Source organism: Pseudophryne corroboree, chromosome 1, assembly GCF_028390025.1.
Source record: "Pseudophryne corroboree isolate aPseCor3 chromosome 1, aPseCor3.hap2, whole genome shotgun sequence".
In the NCBI taxonomy this organism is placed as follows: Eukaryota; Metazoa; Chordata; class Amphibia; order Anura; family Myobatrachidae; genus Pseudophryne; species Pseudophryne corroboree.
In genome coordinates this window covers 612,191,339-612,218,636 of record NC_086444.1, presented here as the reverse complement: position 1 = coordinate 612,218,636, position 27,298 = coordinate 612,191,339, and the positions used below count along the sequence as shown (strand labels likewise).

At 49.5% G+C, this 27,298-nt stretch overlaps 1 protein-coding gene across 5 annotated transcripts in view; it reads left to right on the top strand.

Annotated features, from left to right (window-relative positions):
• Positions 1–27,298, top strand: part of BABAM1 (BRISC and BRCA1 A complex member 1) — a 117,259-nt gene that overhangs the window by 20,202 nt on the left and 69,759 nt on the right. For all 5 annotated transcript variants that reach the window (XM_063914396.1, XM_063914393.1, XM_063914395.1 and 2 more), the window contains 2 exons: positions 4,232–4,352; positions 14,745–14,823. In XM_063914396.1, the coding sequence (XP_063770466.1) occupies positions 4,232–4,352; positions 14,745–14,823 (200 nt within the window). The remainder of the gene's footprint in view (positions 1–4,231; positions 4,353–14,744; positions 14,824–27,298) is intronic.

Sequence of the window (27,298 nt, the reverse complement as noted above, 5' to 3'; positions counted from 1 at the left end):
TGGTCAAAGCCAGAAAGGAGGTGACCGCACAACATTATCACCACATGTGGCGAAAATATGTTGCGTGGTGTGAGGCCAGGAAGGCCCCACGAAGAAATTTCAACTCGGTCGATTCCTGCATTTCTTGCAAACAGGAGTGTCTATGGGCCTCAAATTGGGGTCCATTAAGGTTCAAATTTCGGCCCTGTCGATTTTTCTTCCAGAAAGAATTGGCTTCAGTTCCTGAAGTCCAGAAGTTTGTCAAGGGAGTATTGCATATACAACCCCCTTTTGTGCCTCCAGTGGCACTGTGGGATCTCAACGTAGTTCTGGGATTCCTCAAAACACATTGGTTTAAAACCAGTCAAATCTGTGGATTTGAAGCATCTCACATGAAAAGTGAACATGCTCTTGGACCTGGCCTGGACCAGGCGAGTGTCAAATTGGTGGTTTTTTTCTCAAAAAAGCCCATATCTGTTTGTCCATTCGGACAGGGCAGAGCTGCGGACTCGTCCCCAGTTCTCTCCCTAAGGTGGTGTCAGTGTTTCACCTGAACCAGCTTATTGTGGTGTCTTGCGCCTACTAGGGACTTGGAGGACTCCAAGTTGCTAGATGTGGTCAGGGCCCTGAAAATATAGGTTCCAGGACGGCTGGAGTCAGGAAAACTGACTTGCTGTTATCCTGTATGCACCCAACAAACTGGGTGCTCTTGCTTTTAAGCAGACTTTTGCTAGTTGGATGTGTAATACAATTCAGCTTGCACATTCTGTGGCAGGCCTGCCACAGCCAAAATATGTAAAAGCCCATTCCACAAGGAAGGTGGGCTCATCTTGGGCGGCTGCCCGAGGGGTCTCGGCTTTACAACTTTGCCGAGCGGCTATTTAGTCAGGGGCAAACACGTTTGTAAAATCCTACAAATTTGATACCCTGGCTAAGGAGGACCTGGAGTTCTCTCATTCGGTGCTGCAGAGTCATCCGCACTCTCCCGCCCGTTTGGGAGCTTTGGTATAATCCCCATGGTCCTTTCAGGAACCCCAGCATCCACTAGGACGATAGAGAAAATAAGAATTTACTTACCGATAATTCTATTTCTCGGAGTCCGTAGTGGATGCTGGGCGCCCATCCCAAGTGCGGATTATCTGCATTACTTGTACATAGTTACAAAAATCGGGTTATTATTGTTGTGAGCCATCCTTTCAGAGGCTCCGCTGTAATCATACTGTTAACTGGGTTCAGATCACAGGTTGTACAGTGTGATTGGTGTGGCTGGTATGAGTCTTACCCGGGATTCATAAATCCTTCCTTATTGTGTACGCTCGTCCGGGCACAGTACCTAACTGAGGCTTGGAGGAGGGTCATAGGGGGAGGAGCCAGTGCACACCACCTGATCCTAAAGCTTTACTTTTTGTGCCCTGTCTCCTGCGGAGCCGCTATCCCCCATGGTCCTTTCAGGAACCCCAGCATCCACTACGGACTCCGAGAAATAGAATTATCGGTAAGTAAATTCTTATTATCCTGGTACTAAGGGCCATATACAACGCCCTGAGTCAAGCGGAGCCTCTGCTTCGCAACCAACCGGTGCTGATTCAGTCAGACAACATCACCGCAGTGGCTCATGTAAACCGCCAGGGCGGCACAAGAAGCACAGTGGCGATGGCGGAAGCCACCAGGATTCTTCGTTGGGCGGAGAATCACGTGCAAGCACGGTCAGCAGTGTTTATTCCGGGAGTGGACAACTGGGAAGCAGACTTCCTCAGCAGGCACGACCTCCACCCGGGAGAGTGGGGACTTCATCAAGAAGTCTTCACGCAGATTGCAAATCGATGGGAACTGCCACAGGTGGACATGATGGCATCCCGCCTCAACAAAAAGCTAAAAAGGTATTGCACCAGGTCAAGGGACCCTCAGGCGATAGCTGTGGACGCACTAGTGACACCGTGGGTGTTCCAGTCGGTCTATGTATTTCCTCCTCTTCCTCTCATACCCAAGGTGCTGAGAATCATAAGAAAAAGAGGAGTGAGAACAATACTCATTGTTCCGGATTGGCCAAGAAGGACTTGGTACCAGGAACTGCAAGAAATGCTCACAGAGGACCCATGGCCTCTGCCTCTCAGACAGGACCTGTTGCAACAGGGGCCCTGTCTGTTCCAAGACTTACCGCGGCTGCGTTTGACGGCATGGCGGTTGAACGCCGGATCCTAGCGGAAAAAGGCATTCCGGATGAAGTTATTCCTACGCTAATAAAGGCTAGGAAGGACGTGACCGCAAAACACTATCACCGTATATGGCGAAAATATGTTGCCTGGTGTGAGGCCAGGAAGGCCCCTACAAAGGAATTCCAGCTGGGCCGGTTCCTGCACTTCCTACAGTCTGGAGTGACTATGGGCTTGAAGTTGGGGTCCATAAAGGTCCAGATTTCGGCCCTATCCATTTTCTTTCAAAAAGAACTGGCTTCTCTTCCTGAGGTTCAGACGTTTGTTAAGGGAGTGCTGCATATTCAGCCCCCTTTTGTGCCACCAGTGGCACCTTGGGATCTCAACGTGGTGTTGGGTTTCCTGAAATCCTACTGGTTTGAGCCACTTAAGACCGTGGAGCTAAAGTATCTCACGTGGAAGGTGGTCATGCTATTGGCCTTAGCTTCGGCTAGGCGTGTGTCAGAATTGGCGGCTTTGTCATGTAAAAGCCCCTATCTGGTTTTCCATGTGGACAGGGCAGAATTGCGGACTCGTCCACAATTTCTGCCGAAGGTGGTGTCATCTTTTCATTTGAACCAACCTATTGTGGTGCCTACGGCTACTAGTGACTTGGAGGATTCCAAGTTGCTTGATGTAGTCAGGGCTTTGAAGATTTATGTGGCCAGAATGGCTGGAGTCAGGAAAACTGACTCGCTGTTTATCCTGTATGCTTCCAACAAGCTGGGTGCTCCTGCTTCAAAGCAAACTATTGCTCGCTGGATCTGTAACACGATTCAGCAGGCTCATTCTGAGGCTGGATTGCCGCATCCAAAATCGATAAAAGCCCATTCCACAAGGAAAGTGGGCTCTTCTTGGGCGGCTGCCCGAGGGGTCTCTGCATTACAGCTTTGCCGAGAAGCTACTTGGTCGGGTTCAAACACTTTTGCAAAATTCTACAAGTTTGATACCCTGGCTGAGGAGGACCTTGTGTTTGCCCATTCGGTGCTGCAGAGTCATCCGCACTCTCCCGCCCGTTTGGGAGCTTTGGTATAATCCCCATGGTCCTTACGGAGTCCCCAGCATCCACTAGGACGTTAGAGAAAATAAGATTTTACTCACCGGTAAATCTATTTCTCGTAGTCCGTAGTGGATGCTGGGCGCCCATCCCAAGTGCGGACTTTCTGCAATACGTGTATATAGTTATTGCTTAATAAAGGGTTATGTTATGTTGGCATCCGTGGTTGATGCTTTGTTGATTGTTCATACTGTTAACTGGGTATGTTATCACAAGTTATACGGTGTGATTGGTGTGGCTGGTATGAGTCTTACCCTGGATTCCAAAATCCTTTCCTTGTAATGTCAGCTCTTCCGGGCACAGTTTCCTTAACTGAGGTCTGGAGGAGGGGCATAGTGGGAGGGGCCAGTGCACACCAGTAGTACTAAATCTTTCTTAGAGTGCCCAGTCTCCTGCGGAGCCCGTCTATTTCCCATGGTCCTTACGGAGTCCCCAGCATCCACTACGGACTACGAGAAATAGAATTACCGGTGAGTAAAATCTTATTTTAAGCAACATTGACATCCAAATATATAGATAGTTCATGTTTCCATTGTTTTGTTTAACACTACCCTTTGAATACTGGCTGTCTCTTATGATAATGGCTAATCTTGGCTGAAATCTGTATCTTCATCCTGGAGAACTTTTCCTTCATGGCGTGCAGAGCATTGTTCTGCTTGTAGGACTCAAAACTATCTTTACTTATACCTATTAAACACAGGAGCACTAGTGATCTGCTCTAGGCACACGTTGGCTACCGTAGGTGTGTCTAAGGTTACTTCCTCTCAAGCCTGTGACTGCACAAAAACAGGCCACAGTGTTCTTTTCCTCAATAAGGAGGAATCTGCCAAGTTGCTTGGCTTTGTAAAGACTGTACTTTGACTCCATGCAGCATATTTCTTGGCTTCACACATCTAATCCTCTTCTTATTTTTAAAAGAACATACATTTTCTTCCTTATTAAAGCTTTATGAAAGCAAAATGTTGTATACGAGTACATCATTTTATTCATTTCCTTTTCACAGATCCAAAGCTAATGCCCTCAATTCTTCACAGAAAATGATTGAGATGTTTGTCCGAACCAAGCACAAGATAGACAAGAGACATGAATTTGCACTAGTGGTCGCAAATAATGAGGCTATGTGGGTGAGTGATGAGAAAGTGGCTGCTCTAGTTCAGTAGGTTTATAACTTGAATAGGTATTATGGTATGCCTTCTTTTTCCATGAACACAAAGGAAGCTCTTAATAGTTATCAGTCCATCTTTCTCTAGCATCCATAAGTAATATTGGGGGAGACTTAGTATGATGGGGTATAAACCGGGTCCAAAGGAGCCCAGTGCACTTTAAATTTCTTCACTGAGTGTGCTAGCTCCTCCCCTCTATGCCCCCTCCCACAGGCAGTTTCGAAAAAAGTGCCCTCAGGAGAGTATGCACAGGGTTTTCTTCAATTTCTTTTAAACTGTTATAATTTAGGTATGCTGTTTGGGCAACAGCATACCTGCACCGTGGGAGTTAGGGAGGGGGGGGGGGGGGGGAAGTTGGGATCGGTCACAGGCCTTGCAAGGTGTCAGAGCTGCTTCCCTGCTGCAGGACCACCGTCATGAGAGGTTGTTTGTTCAGCGAGGCACTGCGCCTTAGCTGTCGCAATCGCAGCACGCCGCACACCTCTAACAATAGCCTGAAGGTGACGACAGTGGTGAGTACAAACCGGGGTTCCCCAGTTCAAACTGCGGCAGACACGCAGGGGAGGCATACGGGACCCGCTATAGCCCCCTGTGTACACTGGCTAGCGGTGGCTTAAACTAGCACTTGTGTGATATTTTTAAGCTAATTGGGACTCTTTGCCAGTATAAAGAACACTAGCTCCAGCGCCATTGGGGGGGAGGAGCTACTTCAGAGCAGGACCAGCGGTATTTTGGCGCCTTCCTCTGCTTACAGCAGCAGGCACACACAGCTCCTCCTGACACTCAGAAGATGCTACAAAACATGTACATGGTGTAGTAAAGGGGGAGAGCCGCTATTGTACACAATCTGTGTCCTATAGAGGACAGTAATCATAGGTGTTTCACTGTGATATAACAGCTTATAGACTCACTGGGGCTGTGTAGCTGGGGTGTGCTGGTCCCCTCTCTCTATCTCCCTCTCACATACTGTAAGGGGAAGGCTTGCAAGTTATTACTTGTCTGTGTATGTGATTGTGTGGGGGTGAAATCGGTCACCGGCCTTGCAAGGTGTCAGAGCCGCTTCCCTGCTGCAGGACCACCATCCCGAGAGGTTGTTTGTTCAGCGGGGCACTGCACCTTAGCTGTCGCAATCGCAGCACGCCACACACCCCTAACATATGCCTGAAGGTGACGTCTGTAGTGAGTACAAACTAGGGAGGTCCCCCGGTTCACAGTGCGGTTGAACGCGGGCGCTGCATATGGGACCCTCCTGGGGGAAAGCTGCTAGAGCCCCCTGTGTAAACTGACTTGGAATAGCTTAAACTAGCACTTGTGTGATGTTTTTAAGCATAATAGGAGACATTGCCAGTATAAAAATCACTGTAGCTCCGGCGCCATTGGGAGGGGGAGGGGTGGCGGAGCTACCTCAGAGCGGGACCAGAGGCATTTTGACGCCTTCCTCTGCTTAATGCAGCAGCAAGCACGCACTGCTCTTCCTGACTGACAAGCCACGCTGGAAAACTGGTACAGGGTGTAGCAAAGGGGGAGAGCCGCTATTGTACACAATCTGTGTCCTATAGAGGACAGAAATCATAGTGTTTCACTGTGTCATAGTTAGCTGACAGCCTCACTGGGGCTGTACAGCAGGGGTGTGCTGGTGTCTCTCTGTGTGTCTCCTCTCACATACAGTAAGGGCAGGCTTGATGAGTATTATTACTGTTTGTGTGTATGTGTATGTCATTGTGATTACTGTAAACATGGGTAAACACAAACTATGCAGTGTATGCCACACCAGATTCTCTCCCCCTTCACAGATTCATGTGAACAATGCAGCCAATCTTCACAAATCGGTGAAGGAGCTGGGGGAGAGGGTCCAGAGCCCTCCTGCTTAGGGGCTCTTAAATCTATGATATCTGATATATCATCACAACTCACTGCTAATGTTCAGAAAACTCAGCTACTACAACAGGCTGTTGCAGACTTAGCTGCTAGAGCAGATGTTACACAGCCCCTCCCCCCCCCCCCCCCCCCCCCTCTAGCTCAGGACCACAAAAGTGTGGTTTACCTGCTCTACTCTCTGATTCAGATGAGGAAATACAGGAGGATGTGGATGACTTGGATCCCATTAGTGGGGATTCTGCATCTTCTCAGGGTATTGAACCCCTCATTATGGCTATATGGGACATGTTAAAACTCCCTCTAGAGGACGCTGCGTCAAAGCAGTCGTTTTTCTTTACACAGAACAAGCCCAATGTCACTTTCCCTGATCCTGCAGAGTTAGATGACCTGTTTAAATTAGCCTGGAAAAATCCAGACAAAAAGTACCAAGTGTCAAACAGATTTTTGCACACTTTCCCATTTGCTCCTGAAGGTAGGAAATTCTGGGAAGAACCCCCGGGAGTTGACGTATCAGTCTCTCGACTGTCAAAAAAGGCGGTGCTGCCTGCCCTGGGCTCCTTTACCATAAAGGATCCTGGGGACAGAAAAATAGAGACTACACTAAAGTCTATCTACACAGCAGCAGGTGTATCGCAAAAGCTGGTCATAGCGGGTTGCTGGATGACCCATGCCATTCGTATGTGGGCTACTCAAATTCAGGAGGGCCTCTCTGGGGATATGCCTCTGGTCACTACAGTGACTCTCCTGAAGCACATGCCATGGCAGTGTCGGTGCGCAGGGCCTTGTGGTTGCGTCTGTGGATAGCGGATGCTCAATCCAAGCGCAGTGTAGAATCCCTCCCCTTTTCTGGGGAATGGCTCTTTGGTGTTGAGTTGGATACGTGGATTTCCAAAGTCACTGCTGGGAAATCCACATTTCTCTTACGTCCTAGAGGATGCTGGGGACTCCGTAAGGACCATGGGGTATAGATGGGCTCCGCAGGAGACATGGGCACTATAAAGAACTTTAGATGGGTGTGCACTGGCTCCTCCCTCTATGCCCCTCCTCCAGACCTCAGTTGGATCCTGTGCCCAGAGTAGTCTGGGTGCACTACAGGGGAGCTCTCCTGAGTTTCTCTAAAAAGGACTGGGTTCTGGTGACCACGGACGCGAGCCTCCAAGGATGGGGAGCAGTCACACAAGGAAGAAACTTTCAGGGACTATGGTCAAGCCAGGAGGCTTGTCTACACATCAACGTACTGGAATTGAGGGCCATATACAATGGCCTACGTCAAGCGGAGAATCTTCTTCGCGACCTACCGGTTCTGATTCAATCAGACAACGTCACAGCCATGGCTCATGTAAACCGCCAAGGCGGGACAAGGAGCAGAGCTGCAATAGCGGAAGCCACCAGGATTCTTCGCTGGGCCGAAAATCACATAAGCGCTTTGGCAGCAGTCTTCATTCCGGGAGTGGACAACTGGGAAGCAGACTTCCTCAGCAGACACGATCTCCATCCAGGAGAGTGGGGACTTCATCAAGAAGTTTTTGCAGAGATAACAAGTCATTGGGGACTTCCTCAAATAGACATGATGGCGTCACGCCTCAACAAGAAGCTTCGGAGGTATTGTGCCAGGTCAAGGGACCCTCAGGCAGTAGCAGTAGACGCCCTGGTGACACCGTGGGTGTTTCAGTCGGTCTATGTGTTCCCTCCTCTTCCACTCATCTCAAAGATATTGAGAATCCTAAGACAATACTCATTGTTCCAGATTGGCCTCGAAGGGCCTGGTATTCAGATCTTCAGGAAGTGCTCACAGAAGAGCCGTGGCCTCTTCCTCTCAGAGAGGACCTGTTGCAACAGGGGCCCTGCGTGTTCCAAGACTTACCGCAGTTACGTTTGACGGCATGGCGGTTGAACACCGAATCCTAGTTGGGAAAGGCATTCCAGAAGAAGTCATCCCTACTCTGATAAAGGCTAGGAAGGAGGTGACGGCGAAACTTTATTACTGTATCTGGAGAAAGTATGTATCTTGGTGTGAAGCCAAGAATGCTCCTACTGAGGAATTCCATCTGGGCCGTTTTCTCCACTTTCTACAGACAGGAATGGATATGGGCCTAAAATTAGGCTCCATTAAGGTACAGATTTCGGCCCTATCAATTTTCTTTCAGAAGGAATTGGCTTCTCTCCCAGAAGTCCAGACTTTTGTAAAGGGAGTGCTGCACATACAGCCTCCTTTTGTGCCTCCAGTGGCACCATGGGACCTTAACGTGGTGTTACAGTTCCTAAAATCTCACTGGTTTGAACCTCTTCAAACGGTTGAATTAAAATTTCTCACTTGGAAGGTGGTCATTTTGTTGGCCTCGGCTTCTGCAAGGCGGGTGTCCGAATTGGCGGCTTTGTCTCACAAAAGCCCCTATCTGATTTTCCATGTGGATAGAGCGGAATTAAGGACTCGTCCTCAATTTTTGCCTAAAGTGGTTTCATCGTTTCATATGAACCAACCTATTGTGGTACCTGTGGTTACAGATGACTTGGAGGATTCCAAGTCCCTTGATGTAGTCAGGGCCTTAAAAATTTATGTAGCCAGGACGGCTCGGGTTAGGAAAACAGAGGCACTGTTTATCCTGTATGCAGCCAACAAGGTTGGCGCTCCTGCTTCTAAGCAGACTATTGCTCGCTGGATCTGTAACACAATTCAGCAGGCTCATTCTACGGCTGGATTGCCGTTACCAAATTCGGTAAAGGCCCATTCCACTAGGAAGATGGGCTCTTCTTGGGCGGCTGCACGAGGGGTCTCGGCATTACAGCTTTGCCGAGCGGCGACTTGGTCGGGTTCAAACACTTTTGCAAAATTCTACAAGTTTGATACCCTGGCTGATGAGGACCTCATGTTTGCTCAATCGGTGCTGCAGAGTCATCCGCACTCTCCCGCCCAGTCTGGAGCTTTGGTATAATCCCCATGGTCCTTACGGAGTCCCCAGCATCCTCTAGGACGTAAGAGAAAATAAGATTTTAAACCTACCGGTAAATCTTTTTCTCCTAGTCCGTAGAGGATGCTGGGCGCCCGTCCCAGTGCGGACATATTTCTGCTTGTACTGTATATAGTTATTGCTTACATAAGGGTTATGTTACAGTTGAGATCAGTCTTTGGCTGATGCTGTTTTTGTTCATACTGTTGACTGGTTGCGTGTATTCCAGGTTATACGGTGTGGATGGTGTGGGCTGGTATGAATCTTGCCCTTAGATTAACAAAAATCCTTTCCTCGTACTATCCGTCTCCTCTGGGCACAGTTCTCTAACTGAGGTCTGGAGGAGGGGCATAGAGGGAGGAGCCAGTGCACACCCATCTAAAGTTCTTTATAGTGCCCATGTCTCCTGCAGAGCCCGTCTATACCCCATGGTCCTTACGGAGTCCCCAGCATCCTCTACGGACTAGGAGAAAAAGATTTACCGGTAGGTTTAAAATCTTATTTTCTCCCCTTTGGGGCCCCACCGGCTAGGCGTTCCTACCCGGGGCCGTCTGTTCAGTCCTTTCGGTCTAGCAGATTTCGATCTAAGGCCAGAGGTGCGTCTAGAGGCGCCAGAGATAAGACAAAAAGACCTGCAAGGATCTCGAGGCGAGAGCTCAACTGCGTCACTTCAGCCATGTCTGGGAGGTTACCTGCCAGGATACCTGGGTCAAGGACCTCGGTTCTCAGGGCTACAAGCTGGAGTTTGACGGTGCTCCTCCCCAACGATTTTTCAAATCAAGTTTACCAGCTTTGGAGGATACGCAAGTTACACTGCAACATGCCATCCAAAAGTTGGTCCAGTCCCATGTCATTGTTCCAGGAGCAATACCACAACGAGGTACGGTTATTACTCCAATCTGTTTGTGGTACCGAAACCGGACGGTTCGGTAAGGCCCATTTTGAATCTAAAATCCTTGAACTCTTATCTAAGGGTTTTCAAGTTCAAAACGGAATCCTTGAGAGCAGTGATTGCGGGCCTGGAAGTCCAGGAGTTCATTGTTTCCTTGGATATCAAGGGCGCCTACCTTCATATTCCAATTTGACCACCTCATTAGGCTTATCTGAGGTTTGCCCTACTGGAGGATCATTATCAGTTCCAGGCACTACCCTTCGGCCTGTCCACAGGTCCGAGGGTATTCACAAAGGTAATGGCGGAGATGATGTTCCAGCTCTGGGTGCAGGGGGTTAATGTCCCTTACCTGGACGATCGTCTGATAAAAGCAATATCCAGGGAGATTTTATTGATCCATATCGAACGCACTATCCAACTTCTGTCACACCATGGGTGGATTCTCAATTTACAGAAGTCCCACTTGGAGCCAACTCAGCGGCTCCTGTTCCTGGGAATGTTACTGGATACTGTGGCCCAGAAGGTGTTCCTCCTAGAGGACAAAGTGAGAACACTTCAGGAGATGGTCCGCATGGTGCTCCGACCTGCTCGAGTATCTATCCATCTTTGCATAAGATTGTTGGGGAAGATGATCGCCTCATACGAGGCGGTCCAATATGGGAGGATCCATGCCAGAAAATTTCAATTGGATCGCCTCAACAAGTGTCCGGATCACATTTACAGATGCACCGGATGATACAGCTGTCACCTCAGGCCAGGATTTCCCTCCTGTGGAGGCTGCAGTCCTCCAATCTCTTGGATGGCTGGAGTTTCGTTATTCAGGATTGGACCATCCTCACGACGGATGCGAGTCTGAGAGGATGGGGAGCTGTCACCCAAGGGGCGCAGTTCCAGGGCAAGTGGTCAGCCCACGAAGCCCTCCTTCCGATCAACATTCTGGAACTTCAGGCGATCTATAATGCTCTGCTTCAGGCCTCCCCTCTGCTCAGGGATCACGCGATCCAAGTACAGTCGGACAACGCCACAGCTGTGGCATACATCAACCGGCAAGGAGGAAAAAAAAAAAAAGCATGCATGCGAGAGGTATCAAAGATACTCCCCTAGACGGAAAGAAATGCAAGAGCAATGTCGGCAGTCTTCGTTCCGGGTGTGGACAGCTGGACTTCCTGAGTCATCACGATCTCCACCCGGGGGAGTGGGGACTCCACCATTAGGTGTACCAGCAGATCATCCACTGGTGAGGATGCCCACAAATAGACATGATGGCTTCTCGACTCAACAAGAAGCTTCACTGGTATTGTTTACGAACCAGGGACCCTCAGGCGAGGGCAGTGGATGCACTGATGTCGCTTTGGCCTTACCGGCTGCTCTACCGATTCCGTTGCTCCCACGGGTGCTCAAGCGAATCAGAAATCGAGGAGTTCAGGCAATTCTGATTGCCCCGTATTGGCTTTGGAGGGCGTGGTACGCGGATCTTCTGGACATGTCAGTCGAAGACTCTTGGGGGGGTCATTCCGAGTTGATTGCTAGCTGAAAATGTTCGCTGCGCTGTGATTAAGTAAAAAAAGGCGCTTCTGCGCATGCGGCGCAGTGCGCACGCGCGACGTACTTTCACAACAGCCAATATATTTTTACACAAAGTCTAGCGAAGCTTTTCAGTCTCAATGGCCGCCGTAGAGTGGTTGACATGAAGTGGGAGTTTCTGGGTGTCAACTGACCGTTTTCATGGAGTGCCCGAAAAAACGCAGGTGTGCCAAGAAAAACGCGTGGCTGGCCGAACGCAGGGCATGTTTGTGACGTCAAATCGAGAGCTGAACGGTCTGAAGAGACCGCAAGCGCTGAGTAGGTCTGGAGCTACTCTAAAACTGCACAATTTTTTTGGTAGCCGCTCTGCAATCCTTTCGTTCGCACTTCTGCTAAGCTAAAATACACTCCCAGAGGGCGGCGGCTTAGCGTTTGCACGACTGCTAAAAACTGCTAGCGAGCGATCAACTCGGAATGACCCCCTTGGCCTCTACCACGAAGAAGAGCTTCAGCAAGGACCATTCGTCTACCCGGACTTACGGCGACTTTGTTTGATGGCATGGAGGTTGTGGGGAACATCCTAGCTCACAAGGGCCTTTCCAAAAAAGGTTATTACTACCATGGTTCAGACCAGGAAACTTGTGACGTCAAAAACTATCATCATATCAGGAGAAGATATGTCTCTTGGTGCAAGGAACGCACGTATTCACCTGCAGAGTTCCACTTGGGACGTTTCTTACGTTTCCTGCAGGCGGGTGTGGATAAGGGCTTACGTCTGAGCTCCATTAAGGTCCAGATTTCAGTTCTCTCCATTTTCTTCCAGAAGAAATTGGCACTGTTGCTATAAGTTCAGACTTTCTTGCAAGGGGTGCTCCCACATAAAACCTCCTTTTGTGCTGCCTACGGCATCCTGGGATTTGAACTTGGTGTTGGAATTTCTACAGTCCTCCTGGTATGAACCTCTGATGACTGTAGAAGACAAGGACCTCACGTGGAAGACGGTGATGTTACTGGCCCTGACTTCTGCTAGACGTGTCTCAGAATTTGGGGCCTTATCGTGTAAAAGTTCATACTTGGACTTTTACGAGGGCAGAGCGGAGCTCAGGACTAAACAGCAGTTCCTGCCGAAGGTTGTCTCTGCATTTCACCTGAATCAACCTATTGTGGTTCCGTCCAGTTCTGACACTTCTGCTCCTCTGGAGACATTAGATGCTGTGCGAGCCTTGAAGATCTATGTCACGCGCACGACTTTGATCAGAAAGACGGATTCCTTGTTTGTGCTCTATGATGCACAGAAAAAGGGTTGTCCTGCTTCAAAGCAGTCCATTGCTCGTTGGCTTAGTCTTTCTATCCAACAGGCCTATGTGTCGCTGAAGGCCCACTCTACAAGATTGGTGGGCTCTTCCTGGGCGGCTGCAACGGGATCCGGTCTCTAAGTCAACAGTAACTAGGTCGACAGCGTGTCTAGGTCAACAGGGTCTTTAGTTCGACATGTTCTAGGTTGACAGGTCAAAAGGTCGACATGAGTTTTCACAATTTTTTTCTTTTTTTGAACCTTTTCATACTTAACGATCCACGTGGACTACGATTGGAACGGTAATCTGTGCCGAGCGAAGCGGTAGCGTGGCGAGCGAAGCGGTGCACTAATTGGGGTTCCCGGTCACTCTACGAAGAAAACGACACCAAAATAACATTAAAAACTCATGTCAACCTTTTGACCTGTCGACCTAGAAAATGTCGACCTAAAGACCCTGTCGGCCTAGACACCCTGTCGACCTAGTTACTGTCGACCAATAGTGGTCGACCTAGACATTGTCGACCTAGTTACTGTCGACTTTCAATACCAGACCCGGCTGCAACTGTGCCGAGCTGCTACCTGGTCAGGAAAGAACACTTTTTTGTGAAGTTCTACAAGTTTGATACCCTGGCCATAGAGGAGACCCAGTTTGGGCAGGCGGTGCTGCAAAAGTCTCTGCACTTTCCCGCCCGTTTTGGATGCTTTGCGACATCCCCGTCATACTAAGTCTCCCCAATATCCCTTATGGATGCTAGAGAAAATAGGATTTTAATTACCTACCGTTAAATCCTTTTCTCATAGTCCATAAGGGATATTGGGCGCCCGCCTCAGTGCGTTGACTTTTCTGCAGGTTCTCTTTATGTGTTTACATGTTCAGCTGTTGCTGTTGTTGTTTCCAGCTGTTACTGGTTGTTCTATGTTCGTGGTGTGCTGGTATTAAATCTCACCACTCTTTGTTATCATGTTCCTTCTCTCATATATTTCCTTTCTCCTTCGGGCACTGTTTTACCTATAACTGCCGGTGGGAGGGGGCATAGAGGGTAGGATCCAGCACACCCAGTGAAGAAATTTAATGTGCACCGGCTCCTGTGGACCCCGTCTATACCCCATCATACTAAGTCTCCCCAATATACCTTATGCACTACAAGAAAAGGATTTACTGGTAGGTAATTAAAATCCTATACTTTTAAAGACCAGACTGTCCATACATGTAGTGCAGACTTTAAGCACTAAATGGTCCGGGCTTGCTAGTTTCAGGTACCTGCATGCAGGGGCATCATTGGGGTTGAGAAGGGGAGTGGCCTTGCAACCTTAACCCAGTTTCATCAGTCCGGAGGCGTGCCCAGCATTCCTAGAGATGTTGGGATACTCCGGAGATTGTCTGACTGCACCGCCTGCTCCTATACTATGACTGGAGCCAGGCGCTGCACAATAATGTCACAGTGCAGCACCCAGCTCCCTGTTCCCTATGAAGAGCTGGCATTTTGGTATAAGCACCCCCCTAGTGATTGCACTGCCTTCATAATGTGTTCAGTACAATTCAGCACATATGTACTTCAAGCTACCCTTGAGTATATGCTTATAGAATAGCACAAGTGAATGTCTATTCACAGTATTCTGTCTCTTTAATAACTTCATATGTCATTCTCCTCCCCTTTTCCTAGTTCCTTCTGAAAAAAGGCACCGACATTACTTCTCTCTCTCATTCCCTCCAAACTTGTTCTGGATTAATCTATTTTCTAATGTTGATCTGCCATCTGTACTAAATGTCTTTCTTCACCGCATATCGGCTATAACTATCTTTTCTTGTCCAGCTCTCTGGATTTACTTCAGACCCCCGAGAAGTTTGCAGTTGTCTTTATGATCTGGAGACCAACGTCTGTGAGTCCTTCAGTATCCTTTTTCTGTTCATCTGGATTCTCCTGGAATGTGTTCACTTGATAGAGAGCATGTCTGTATTGCCCACTATACTCGCCACAGTGAGCCGGGATGTGTCATTCCGAGTTGATCGCTCGCTAGTAACTTTTTGCAGCGCTGTGATCAGGTCAAAACTGCGAATGCACCGCAATGCGCAGGCGTGTCGTACGGGTACAAAGAGGATCGGTATTGGGAGATGGATTTAACGAACAATCCTTTCGCACAATCGATCGCAAGGTGATTGACGGAGGGCATTTGTGGGTGTCAACTGACCGTTTTCAGGGAGTGTTTACAAAAACGCAGGCATGTACAAGCGTTTGCAAGGCGGGTGTCTGACATCTGTTCCGGGACCAAAAAGACTGAAGTGATCGCAGCGGCTGAGTAAGTCCAGAGCTACTCAGAAACTGCACAAACTGTTTTTGTACCGCTCGGCTGCAACAGCGTTTGCACACTTGCAAAGCAAAAATACACTCCCCCATAGGCGGCGACTATCTGATCGCAGCGCTGCAAAAAGTTGCAAGCAAAAACTTGGATTGACCCCCATAGTGCAGTCAAACATCAAACTCAAAATGCTGCTACAGGGCAGCTGTCTCTCCATGGCTGCTCACTTGAATCGTCACCATATCACGTAGCTTGGTGCCCCCCTGCCTGTAATCCGCCCCCTATCACTGTGCATCCCTATACTGTTACATGTCACACAGTCCGGCGCCCCGTTGCATCCCTGTACTGTGCTATGTATCACACATTCTTTTGCCCCGGCCAGGAACCCCAGAGGAAAAAGTCTAGGAGATTAGACAGGGTGGGTGCAGAGACGTTGTTAATAACACTATCCTCTATCACTTTATAATGACTCTTTCTCTACATCCATAAGCGATATTGGGGAAACTTAGTACGATGGGTTATAGACGGGGTCCAAAGAAGCCGGTGCACTTTAAATTTCTTCACTGAGTGTGCTAGCTCCTCCCCTCTATGCCCCCTCCCACAGGCAGTTTAGAAAAAAGTGCCCTCAGGAGAGGATGCACATCTCTGCAGCTCCAGAGGGCTTTCTTCAATTTCTTTTAAACTGTTATAATTTTGGTATGCTGTTTGGGCAACAGCATACCTGCACCGTGGGAGTTAGGGAAGGAGGGGGGAGAGCAGTCACCGGCCTTGCAAGGTGTCAGAGCTACCATCATGAGAGGTTGTTTGTTCAGCGGGGCACTGTGCCTTAGCTGTCGCATTCGCAGCACGCCGCACACCCCTAACAATAGCCTGAAGGTGACGACAGTGGTGAGTACAAATCGGGGTCCCCCAGTTCAAAGTGCGGCTGACACGCAGGGGAGGCATACGGGACCCCCCTCGAGGGGACCTGCTATAGCCCCCTGTGTACACTGGCTAGTGGTGGCTTAAACTAGCACTTGTGTGATGTTTTTAAGCTAATTGTGAGTCTACCAATACAAAGAACACTAGCTCCGGCGCCATTGGGGGGGCGGAGCTACTTCAGAGCGGGACCAGCGGTATTTCTCTAACGTCCTTGAGGATGCTGGGACTCCGTAAGGACCATGGGGAATAGATGGGCTCCGCAGGAGATAGGGCACTTTAAGAAAGCTTTGGACTCTGGGTGTGCACTGGCTCCTCCCTCTATGCCCCTCCTCCAGACCTCAATTTTACACTGTGCCCAGAGCAGGATGGGTGCACTGCAGAGAGCTCTCCTGAGTTCTCTGCCTAAAAGCATTTTTGTTTGGATTTTTTCTCTACTTTCTCGAACGTCCTAGTGGATGCTGGGGACTCCGTCAGGACCATGGGGAATAGCGGCTCCGCAGGAGACAGGGCACAAAAGCAAGCTTTTAGGATCACATGGTGTGTACTGGCTCCTCCCCCTATGACCCTCCTCCAAGCCTCAGTTAGGTTTTTGTGCCCGTCCGAGCAGGGTGCAATCTAGGTGGCTCTCCTAAAGAGCTGCTTAGAAAAAGTTTTTAGGTTTATTATTTTCAGTGAGTCCTGCTGGCAACAGGCTCACTGCATCGAGGGACTTAGGGGAGAGATTTTCAACTCACCTGCGTGCAGGATGGATTGGAGTCTTAGGCTACTGGACATAGCTTCAGAGGGAGTCGGAACAAAGGTCACCCTGGGGTTCGTCCCGGAGCCGCGCCGCCGATCCCCTTACAGATGCTGAAGATCGAGGGTCCGGAAACAGGCGGCAGAAGGCTCTTCAGCCTTCATGAAGGTAGCGCACAGCACTGCAGCTGTGCGCCATTGTTGCTACACACTTCACACTGAACGGTCACGGAGGGTGCAGGGCGCTGCTGGGGGCGCCCTGGGCAGCAATATTTAATACCTTTGATGGCAAAGAATACATCACATATAGCCATTGAGGCTATATGTATGTATTTAACCCAGGCCAGATATCTCAAAACCCGGGAGAAAAGCCCGCCGGATAGGGGGCGGGGCTTATTCTCCTCAGCACACAGCGCCATTTTCCTGCTCAGCTCCGCTGTGAGGAAGGCTCCCAGGACTCTCCCCTGCACTGCACTACAGAAACAGGGTAACAAAGAGAAGGGGGGCATATTTTGGCGATATTTATATATTTAAAGCGCATATAACAAAAACAACACCTTTTAGGGTTGTTTATATACATTTTATAGCGCTTTTGGTGTGTGCTGGCAAACTCTCCCTCTGTCTCCCCAAAGGGCTAGTGGGGTCCTGTCTTCGATAAGAGCATTCCCTGTGTGTCTGCTGTGTGTCGGTACGTGTGTGTCGACATGTATGAGGACGATGTTGGTGTGGAGGCGGAGCAATTGCCGGTAATGGTGATGTCACCCCCTAGGGAGTCGACACCGGAATGGATGGCTTTAATTATGGAATTACGTGATAATGTTAGTACATTACAAAAGTCAGTTGACGAAATGAGACGGCCGGAAAACCAGTTAGTACCTGCTCAGGCGTCTCGGACACCGTCAGAGGCTGTAAAACGTCCCTTACCTCAGTCAGTCGACACAGGTACCGACACAGATGAATCTAGTGTCGACGGTGAAGAAACAAACGTATTTTCCAATAGGGCCACACGTTATATGATCACGGCAATGAAGGAGGCTTTGCAGATCTCTGATACTGCAGGTACCTCAAAAAGGGGTATTATGTGGGGGGTGAAAAAACTACCTGTAGCTTTTCCAGAATCAGAGGAATTGAATGACGTGTGTGATGAAGCGTGGGTTAACCCAGATAGAAAACTGCTAATTTCTAAGAAGTTATTGGCATTATACCCTTTCCCACCAGAGGTTAGGGCGCGCTGGGAAACACCCCCTAGGGTGGATAAAGCGCTCACACGTTTATCAAAACAAGTGGCGTTGCCGTCTCCAGATACGGCCGCCCTCAAGGATCCAGCAGATAGGAGGCTGGAAACTACCCTGAAGAGTATATACACGCATACTGGTGTTATACTCCGACCAGCAATAGCCTCAGCCTGGATGTGCAGTGCTGGGGTAGTGTGGTTGGATTCCCTGACTGAAAACATTGATACCCTGGATAGGGACAGTATTTTATTGACTCTAGAGCAATTAAAGGATGCGTTTCTTTATATGCGAGATGCTCAGAGGGATGTTTGCACTCTGGCATCGAGAGTAAGTGCGATGTCCATATCTGCCAGAAGAAGTTTATGGACGCGACAGTGGTCAGGTGATGCGGATTCCAAAAGGCATATGGAAGTATTGCCATATAAAGGAGAGGAATTATTTGGGGTTGGTCTATCGGATCTGGTGGCCACGGCAACTGCCGGCAAATCCACTTTTTTACCTCAGACCCTCTCCCAACAGAAAAAGACACCGTCTTTTCAGCCGCAGTCCTTTCGCTCCTATAAAAACAAGCGGGCAAAAGGACAGTCTTATCTGCCACGAGGCAGAGGAAAGGGTAAGAGAGGGCAGCAAGCAGCCCCTGCCCAGGACCAGAAGCCCGCCCCGGGTTCTACAAAGCCATCAGCATGACGCTGGGGCTTTACAAGCGGACTCAGGAGCGGTGGGGGGTCGACTAAAGATTTTCAGCAATCAGTGGGCTCGCTCACAGGTGGACCCGTGGATCCTGCAGATAGTATCTCAGGGTTACATGTTGGAATTCGAAAGATCTCCCCCTCGCCGTTTCCTAAAGTCTGCTTTACCAACGTCTCCCTCAGAAAGGGCGACGGTATTGGAAGCCATTCACAAGCTGTATTCTCAGCAGGTGATAGTCAAGGTACCCCTCCTACAACAGGGAAAGGGGTATTATTCCACACTATTTGTGGTACCGAAGCCGGACGGTTCGGTAAGACCTATTCTAAATCTGAAATCCTTGAACCTGTACATACAGAAATTCAAGTTCAAGATGGAGTCACTAAGAGCAGTGATAGCGAATCTGGAAGAAGGGGACTTCATGGTGTCCCTGGACATAAAAGATGCTTATCTGCATGTCCCAATTTACCCCTCACACCAAGGGTATCTCAGGTTCGTGATACAAGAATGTCATTATCAGTTTCAAACGCTGCCGTTTGGTTTGTCCACGGCACCTCGGGTCTTTACCAAGGTAATGACCGAAATGATGGTTCTTCTACGAAGAAAAGGCGTATTAATTATCCCTTACTTGGACGATCTCCTGATAAGGGCAAAGTCCAGAGAACAGCTGGAAGTCGGTGTAGCACTAACCCAAGTAGTGCTTCAACAACACGGGTGGATTCTGAATCTTCCAAAATCTCAATTGTCCCCGACAACACGTCTGCTGTTCCTGGGAATGATTCTGGACACGGTTCAGAAAAAGGTGTTTCTCCCGGAGGAGAAAGCAAGGGAGTTATCCGAACTTGTCAGGAACCTCCTAAAACCAGGAAATGTGTCAGTACATCAATGCACAAGAGTCCTGGGAAAGATGGTGGCTTCTTACGAAGCAATTCCATTCGGCAGATTCCATGCACGAATATTTCAGTGGGATCTGCTGGACAAATGGTCCGGATCGCATCTGCACATGCATCAGCGGATAACACTGTCACCAAGGACAAGGTTGTCTCTCCTGTGGTGGTTGCAGAGTGCCCATCTGTTAGAGGGCCGCAGGTTCGGCATACAGGACTGGGTCCTGATGACTACGGATGCCAGCCTACGGGGCTGGGGAGCAGTCACACAGGGAAGAAACTTCCAGGGTGTATGGTCAAACCTGGAGACGTCTCTTCACATAAATATACTAGAGCTAAGAGCGATCTACAATGCTCTAAGCTTGGCGAAACCGCTGCTTCAGGGTCAGCCGGTGTTGATCCAGTCGGACAACATCACGGCAGTCGCCCACGTAAACAGACAAGGCGGCACGAGAAGCAGAAGAGCAATGACAGAAGCTGCAAGGATTCTTCGCTGGGCGGAAAATCATGTCATAGCACTGTCAGCAGTGTTCATCCCGGGAGTGGACAACTGGGAAGCAGACTTCCTCAGCAGACACGACCTTCACCCGGGAGAGTGGGGACTTCATCCGGAAGTTTTCCACATGATTGTGAACCATTGGGAAAAACCAAAGGTGGACATGATGGCGTCTCGCCTCAACAAAAAACTGGACAGATATTGCGCCAGGTCAAGAGACCCTCAGGCAATAGCTGTGGACGCTCTGGTAACACCGTGGGTGTACCAGTCAGTGTATGTGTTTCCTCCTCTGCCTCTCATACCAAAGGTACTGAGAATTATACGGAAAAGGGGAGTAAGAACAATACTAGTGGCTCCGGATTGGCCAAGAAGAACTTGGTATCCGGAACTTCAAGAGATGCTCACGGAAGATCCGTGGCCTCTACCTCTAAGAAGGGATCTGCTTCAGCAGGGACCTTGTATGTTCCAAGACTTACCGCGACTGCGTTTGACGGCATGGCGGTTGAACGCCGGATTCTAAAAGAAAAGGGCATTCCAGAGGAAGTTATTCCTACCTTGATTAAAGCTAGGAAGGAAGTGACCGCACAACATTATCACCGCATTTGGAGAAAATATGTTGCGTGGTGTGAGGCCAAGAAGGCCCCAACGGAAGAATTTCAATTGGGTCGATTCCTACATTTCCTGCAGGCAGGATTGTCTATGGGCCTCAAATTGGGGTCTATTAAAGTTCAAATTTCGGCCTTATCAATCTTCTTCCAGAAAGAATTGGCTTCAGTGCCTGAAGTACAAACTTTTGTCAAGGGTGTACTACATATACAACCCCCAATTGTGCCTCCAGTGGCACCGTGGGATCTAAACGTAGTTTTGGAATTTCTCAAATCTCATTGGTTTGAGCCTCTCAAATCGGTAGATTTAAAGTATCTTACATGGAAAGTAACCATGCTATTGGCCCTGGCTTCAGCCAGGAGAGTTTCAGAGTTGGCGGCTTTATCGTACAAAAGCCCATGTCTGATTTTCCATTCGGACAGGGCAGAACTGCGGACACGTCCTCATTTTCTCCCTAAGGTGGTTTCAGCTTTTCACTTGAACCAGCCTATTGTGGTGCCTGCGGCTACTAGCGACTTGGAGGACTCCAAGTTACTGGACGTTGTCGGAGCATTGAAAATATATATTTCAAGGACAGCTGGAGTCAGAAAATCTGACTCGTTGTTTATCTTGTATGCACCCAACAAGATGGGTGCTCCTGCGTCTAAGCAGACGATTGCTCGTTGGATCTGTAGCACAATTCAACTTGCACATTCTGTGGCAGGCCTGCCACAGCCTAAAACTGTAAAAGCCCACTCCACAAGGAAGGTGGGCTCATCTTGGGCGGCTGCCCGAGGGGTCTCGGCATTACAACTTTGCCGAGCAGCTACGTGGTCAGGGGAGAACACGTTTGTAAAATTTTACAAATTTGATACTCTGGCTAAAGAGGACTTGGAGTTCTCTCATTCGGTGCTGCAGAGTCATCCGCACTCTCCCGCCCGTTTGGGAGCTTTGGTATAATCCCCATGGTCCTGACGGAGTCCCCAGCATCCACTAGGACGTTAGAGAAAATAAGAATTTACTTACCGATAATTCTATTTCTCGTAGTCCGTAGTGGATGCTGGGCGCTCATCCCAAGTGCGGATTGTCTGCATTACTTGTACATAGTTATTGTTACAAAAATCGGGTTATTATTGTTGTGAGCCATCTTTTTTAAGAGGCTACTTCTTTGTTATCATACTGTTAACTGGGTTCAGATCACAAGTTGTACGGTGTGATTGGTGTGGCTGGTATGAGTCTTACCCGGGATTCAAGATCCTTCCTTATTGTGTACGCTCGTCCGGGCACAGTACCTAACTGAGGCTTGGAGGAGGGTCATAGGGGGAGGAGCCAGTACACACCATGTGATCCTAAAAGCTTGCTTTTGTGCCCTGTCTCCTGCGGAGCTGCTATTCCCCATGGTCCTGACGGAGTCCCCAGCATCCACTACGGACTACGAGAAATAGAATTATCGGTAAGTAAATTCTTATTTTTTCACAGGGAGCACTGCTGGCAACAGGCTCCCTGCATCAAGGGACTGAGGAGAGAGGAGCAGACCTTCTTGTCTAAGATAGGCTCTGCTTCCTCGGCTACTGGACGCCGCCGTTCTCCACACAGAGCTAGAAGAACAGAAGACAGAAGTCGTCAGGCGGCAGAAGCCTTCAGCTTCACGGAGGGAACGCACAGCACTGCAGCTGTGCGTCATTGCTCCCATACACCTCACACACTCCGGTCACTGTAAGGGTGCTGGGCGCAGGGGGGGGCGCCCTGGGTAGCAATATAAACACCTCTTATGGCAAAAGACAATATACATGTACAGGTGGGCACTGTACATGTATATAAAAGAGCCCCCGCCATATTTTTGTAAGTTTGAGCGGGACAGAAGCCCGCCGCCGAGGGGGCGGGGCTTCTCCCTCAGCACTCACCAGCGCCATTTCTCTGACGTCCTAGTGGATGCTGGGAACTCCGAAAGGACCATAGGGAATAGCGGCTCCGCAGGAGACTGGGCACAACTAAAGAAAGCTTTTAGGTCACCTGGTGTGCACTGGCTCCTCCCACTATGACCCTCCTCCAAGCCTCAGTTAGATTTTGTGCCCGGCCGAGGTTGGATGCACACTAGGGGCTCTCCTGAGCTTCTAAAAAGAAAGTATATAATTAGGTTTTTTATTTTACAGTGAGACCTGCTGGCAACAGGCTCACTGCAGCGAGGGACTAAGGGGAGAAGAAGCGAACCTACCTGCTTGCAGCTAGCTTGGGCTTCTTAGGCTACTGGACACCATTAGCTCCAGAGGGATCGACCGCATGGAACTGGCCTTGGTGTTCGGTCCCGGAGCCGCGCCGCCGTCCCCCTTACAGAGCCAGAAGCAAGAAGAGGTCCGGAAAATCGGCGGCAGAAGACATCAGTCTTCACCAAGGTAGCGCACAGCACTGCAGCTGTGCGCCATTGCTCCTCATACACACTTCACACTCCGGTCACTGAGGGTGCAGGGCGCTAGGGGGGGGCGCCCTGAGCAGCAATAAAAACACCTTGGCTGGCAAAAATACCACAATATATAGCCCCAGAGGCTATATATGTGATAATTACCCCTGCCAGAATCCATAAAAAAGCGGGAGAAAAGTCAGCGAAAAAGGGGCGAAGCTATCTCCTTCAGCACACTGGCGCCATTTCTCCTTCACAGATCCGCTGGAAGGAAGCTCCCTGGCTCTCCCCTGCAGTCTACACTACAGAAAAGGGTAAAAAAGAGAGGGGGGGCACTAAATTTAGGCGCAGTATATATAACAGCAGCTTATAGGGGACATAACTCAGTTAGTCCCTGCATTATATAGCGCTCTGGTGTGTGCTGGCTTACTCTCACTCTGTCTCCCCAAAGGGCTTTTGTGGGTCCTGTCCTCTGTTAGAGCATTCCCTGTGTGTGTGCGGTGTGTCGGTACGGCTGTGTCGACATGTTTGATGAGGATAATGATGTGGAGGCGGAGCAGATGCCTATAGAAGGGATGTCACCCCCTGCGGGGCAGACACCTGAGTGGATGGACTTATGGAAGGAATTGCGTGCACGTGTCGACTCCTTACACAAAAAATTTGACGACATGCCAAAGGCGGGACAGCCGGCTTCTCAGCTCGTGCCTGTCCAGGCGTCTCAAAGGCCATCGGGGGCTCTAAAACGCCCGCTACCTCAGATGGCAGACGCGGATGTCGACACGGATACTGACACCAGTGTCGACGACGATGAGTCTAGTCTAATGTCCACTAAGGCCATTCGTTGCATGATTGAAGCAATGAAAGAGGTGTTACAAATTTCTGATATAAACCCAGGTACCACTAAAAAGGGTATTATGTTTGGGGAGAAAAAACTACCCGTAGTTTCTCTAACGTCCTAGTGGATGCTGGGGACTCCGAAAGGACCATGGGGGATAGCGGCTCCGCAGGAGACTGGGCACAAAGTAAAAGCTTTAGGACTAGCTGGTGTGCACTGGCTCCTCCCCCTATGACCCTCCTCCAAGCCTCAGTTAAGATTTTGTGCCCGAACGAGAAGGGTGCAATCTAGGTGGCTCTCCTGAGCTGCTTAGAGTAAAAGTTTAAATAGGTTTTTTTATTTTCAGTGAGACCTGCTGGCAACAGGCTCACTGCATCGAGGGACTAAGGGGAGAAGAAGCGAACTCACCTGCGTGCAGAGTGGATTGGGCTTCTTAGGCTACTGGACATTAGCTCCAGAGGGACGATCACAGGCCCAGCCATGGATGGGTCCCGGAGCCGCGCCGCCGGCCCCCTTACAGAGCCAGAAGAGTGAAGAGGTCCGGAAAATCGGCGGCAGAAGACGTCCTGTCTTCAATAAGGTAGCGCACAGCACCGCAGCTGTGCGCCATTGCTCTCAGCACACTTCACACTCCGGTCACTGAGGGTGCAGGGCGCTGGGGGGGGGCGCCCTGGGACGCAATGAAAATACCTTAAATGGCTAAAAATACATCACATATAGCTCCTGGGCTATATGGATGTATTTAACCCCTGCCAGTTTTCCACAAAAAAGCGGGAGAAAGGCTGCCGAAAAAGGGGCGGAGCCTATCTCCTCAGCACACAAGCGCCATTTTTTCCTCACAGCTCCGTTGGAGGAAGGCTCCCTGACTCTCCCCTGCAGTCCTGCACAACAGAAACAGGGTAAAACAAGAGAGGGGGGGCACTAAATTGGCATATTAATATATACAGCAGCTATATTAGGGAAAAACACTTATATAAGGTTATCCCTGTATATATATAGCGCTCTGGTGTGTGCTGGCAAACTCTCCCTCTGTCTCCCCAAAGGGCTAGTGGGGTCCTGTCCTCTATCAGAGCATTCCCTGTGTGTGTGCTGTGTGTCGGTACGCTGTGTCGACATGTATGAGGAGGAAAATGGTGTGGAGGCGGAGCAATTGCCTGTGTTAGTGATGTCACCCCCTAGGGAGTCGACACCTGACTGGATGGTCTTATGGAAAGAATTACGTGATAGTGTCGGCACTTTACAAAAGACTGTTGACGACATGAGACAGCCGGCAAATCAGTTAATACCTGTACAGGCGTCTCAAACACAGTCAGGGGCCATAAAACGCCCGTTACCTCAGGTCGATACAGACACTGACACGGACACTGACTCCAGTGTCGACGGTGAGGAAACAAACGTATTTTCCAGTAGGGCCACACGTTACATGATCACGGCAATGAAGGAGGTTTTGAACATTTCTGATACTACAAGTACCACAAAAAAGGGTATTATGTGGGGTGTGAAAAAACTACCCGTAGTTTTTCCTGAATCAGATGAATTAAATGAGGTGTGTGATGAAGCGTGGGTTTCCCCCGATAAAAAACTGCTAATTTCTAAAAAATTATTGGCATTATACCCTTTCCCACCAGAGGTTAGGGCGCGTTGGGAAACACCCCCTAGCGTAGATAAGGCGCTCACACGCTTATCAAAACAAGTGGCGTTACCGTCCCCTGATACGGCCGCCCTCAAGGAACCAGCTGATAGGAAGCTGGAAAATATCCTTAAAAGTATATACACACATACTGGTATTATACTGCGACCAGCAATCGCCTCAGCCTGGATGTGCAGTGCTGGGGTGGCTTGGTCGGATTCCCTGACTGAAAATATTGATACCCTGGACAGGGACAATATATTATTGACTATAGAGCATTTAAAGGATGCATTTCTATATATGCGAGATGCACAGAGGGATATTTGCACTCTGGCATCAAGAGTAAGTGCGATGTCCATTTCTGCCAGAAGAGGATTATGGACGCGACAGTGGTCAGGGGATGCGGATTCCAAACGGCATATGGAAGTATTGCCGTATAAAGGGGAGGAGTTATTTGGGGTCGGTCTATCGGACCTGGTGGCCACGGCAACGGCTGGAAAATCCACCTTTTTACCCCAAGTCACCTCGCAGCAGAAAAAGATACCGTCTTTTCAGGCTCAGTCTTTTCGTCCCCATAAGGGCAAGCGGGCAAAAGGCCACTCATATCTGCCCCGGGGCAGAGGAAGGGGAAAAAGACTGCAGCAAACAGCCTCTTCCCACGAACAGAAGCCCTCCCCCGCTTCTGCCAAGTCCTCAGCATGACGCTGGGGCCTTACAAGCAGACTCAGGCACGGTGGGGGCCCGTCTCAAGAATTTCAGCGCGCAGTGGGCACACTCGCAAGTGGACCCCTGGATCCTGCAGGTAGTATCTCAGGGGTACAAATTGGAATTCGAGACGTCTCCCCCTCGCCGGTTCCTGAAGTCTGCTTTACCAACGTCTCCCCCCGACAGGGAGGCGGTATTGGAAGCCATTCACAAGCTGTATTCCCAGCAGGTGATAATCAAGGTACCCCTCCTACAACAGGGAAAGGGGTAGTATTCCACGCTGTTTGTGGTACCGAAGCCGGACGGCTCGGTGAGACCCATTTTAAATCTGAAATCCTTGAACACTTACATAAAAAGGTTCAAGTTCAAGATGGAGTCACTCAGAGCAGTGATAGCGAACCTGGAAGAAGGGGACTATATGGTGTCTCTGGACATCAAGGATGCTTACCTCCATGTCCCAATTTGCCCTTCTCACCAAGGGTACCTCAGGTTTGTGGTACAGAACTGTCACTATCAGTTTCAGACGCTGCCGTTTGGATTGTCCACGGCACCCCAGGTCTTTACCAAGGTAATGGCCGAAATGATGATTCTTCTTCGAAGAAAAGGCGTCTTAATTATCCCTTACTTGGACGATCTCCTGATAAGGGCAAGGTCCAGAGAACAGTTAGAGGTCGGAGTAGCACTATCTCAAGTAGTACTACGACAGCACGGATGGATTCTAAATATTCCAAAATCACAGCTGATTCCGACGACACGTCTGCTGTTCCTAGGGATGATTCTGGACACAGTACAGAAAAAGGTGTTTCTCCCGGAGGAGAAAGCCAAGGAGTTATCCGACCTAGTCAGGAACCTCCTAAGACCAGGCCAAGTGTCAGTACATCAATGCACAAGGGTCCTGGGAAAGATGGTGGCTTCTTACGAAGCGATTCCATTCGGCAGATTCCACGCAAGAACTT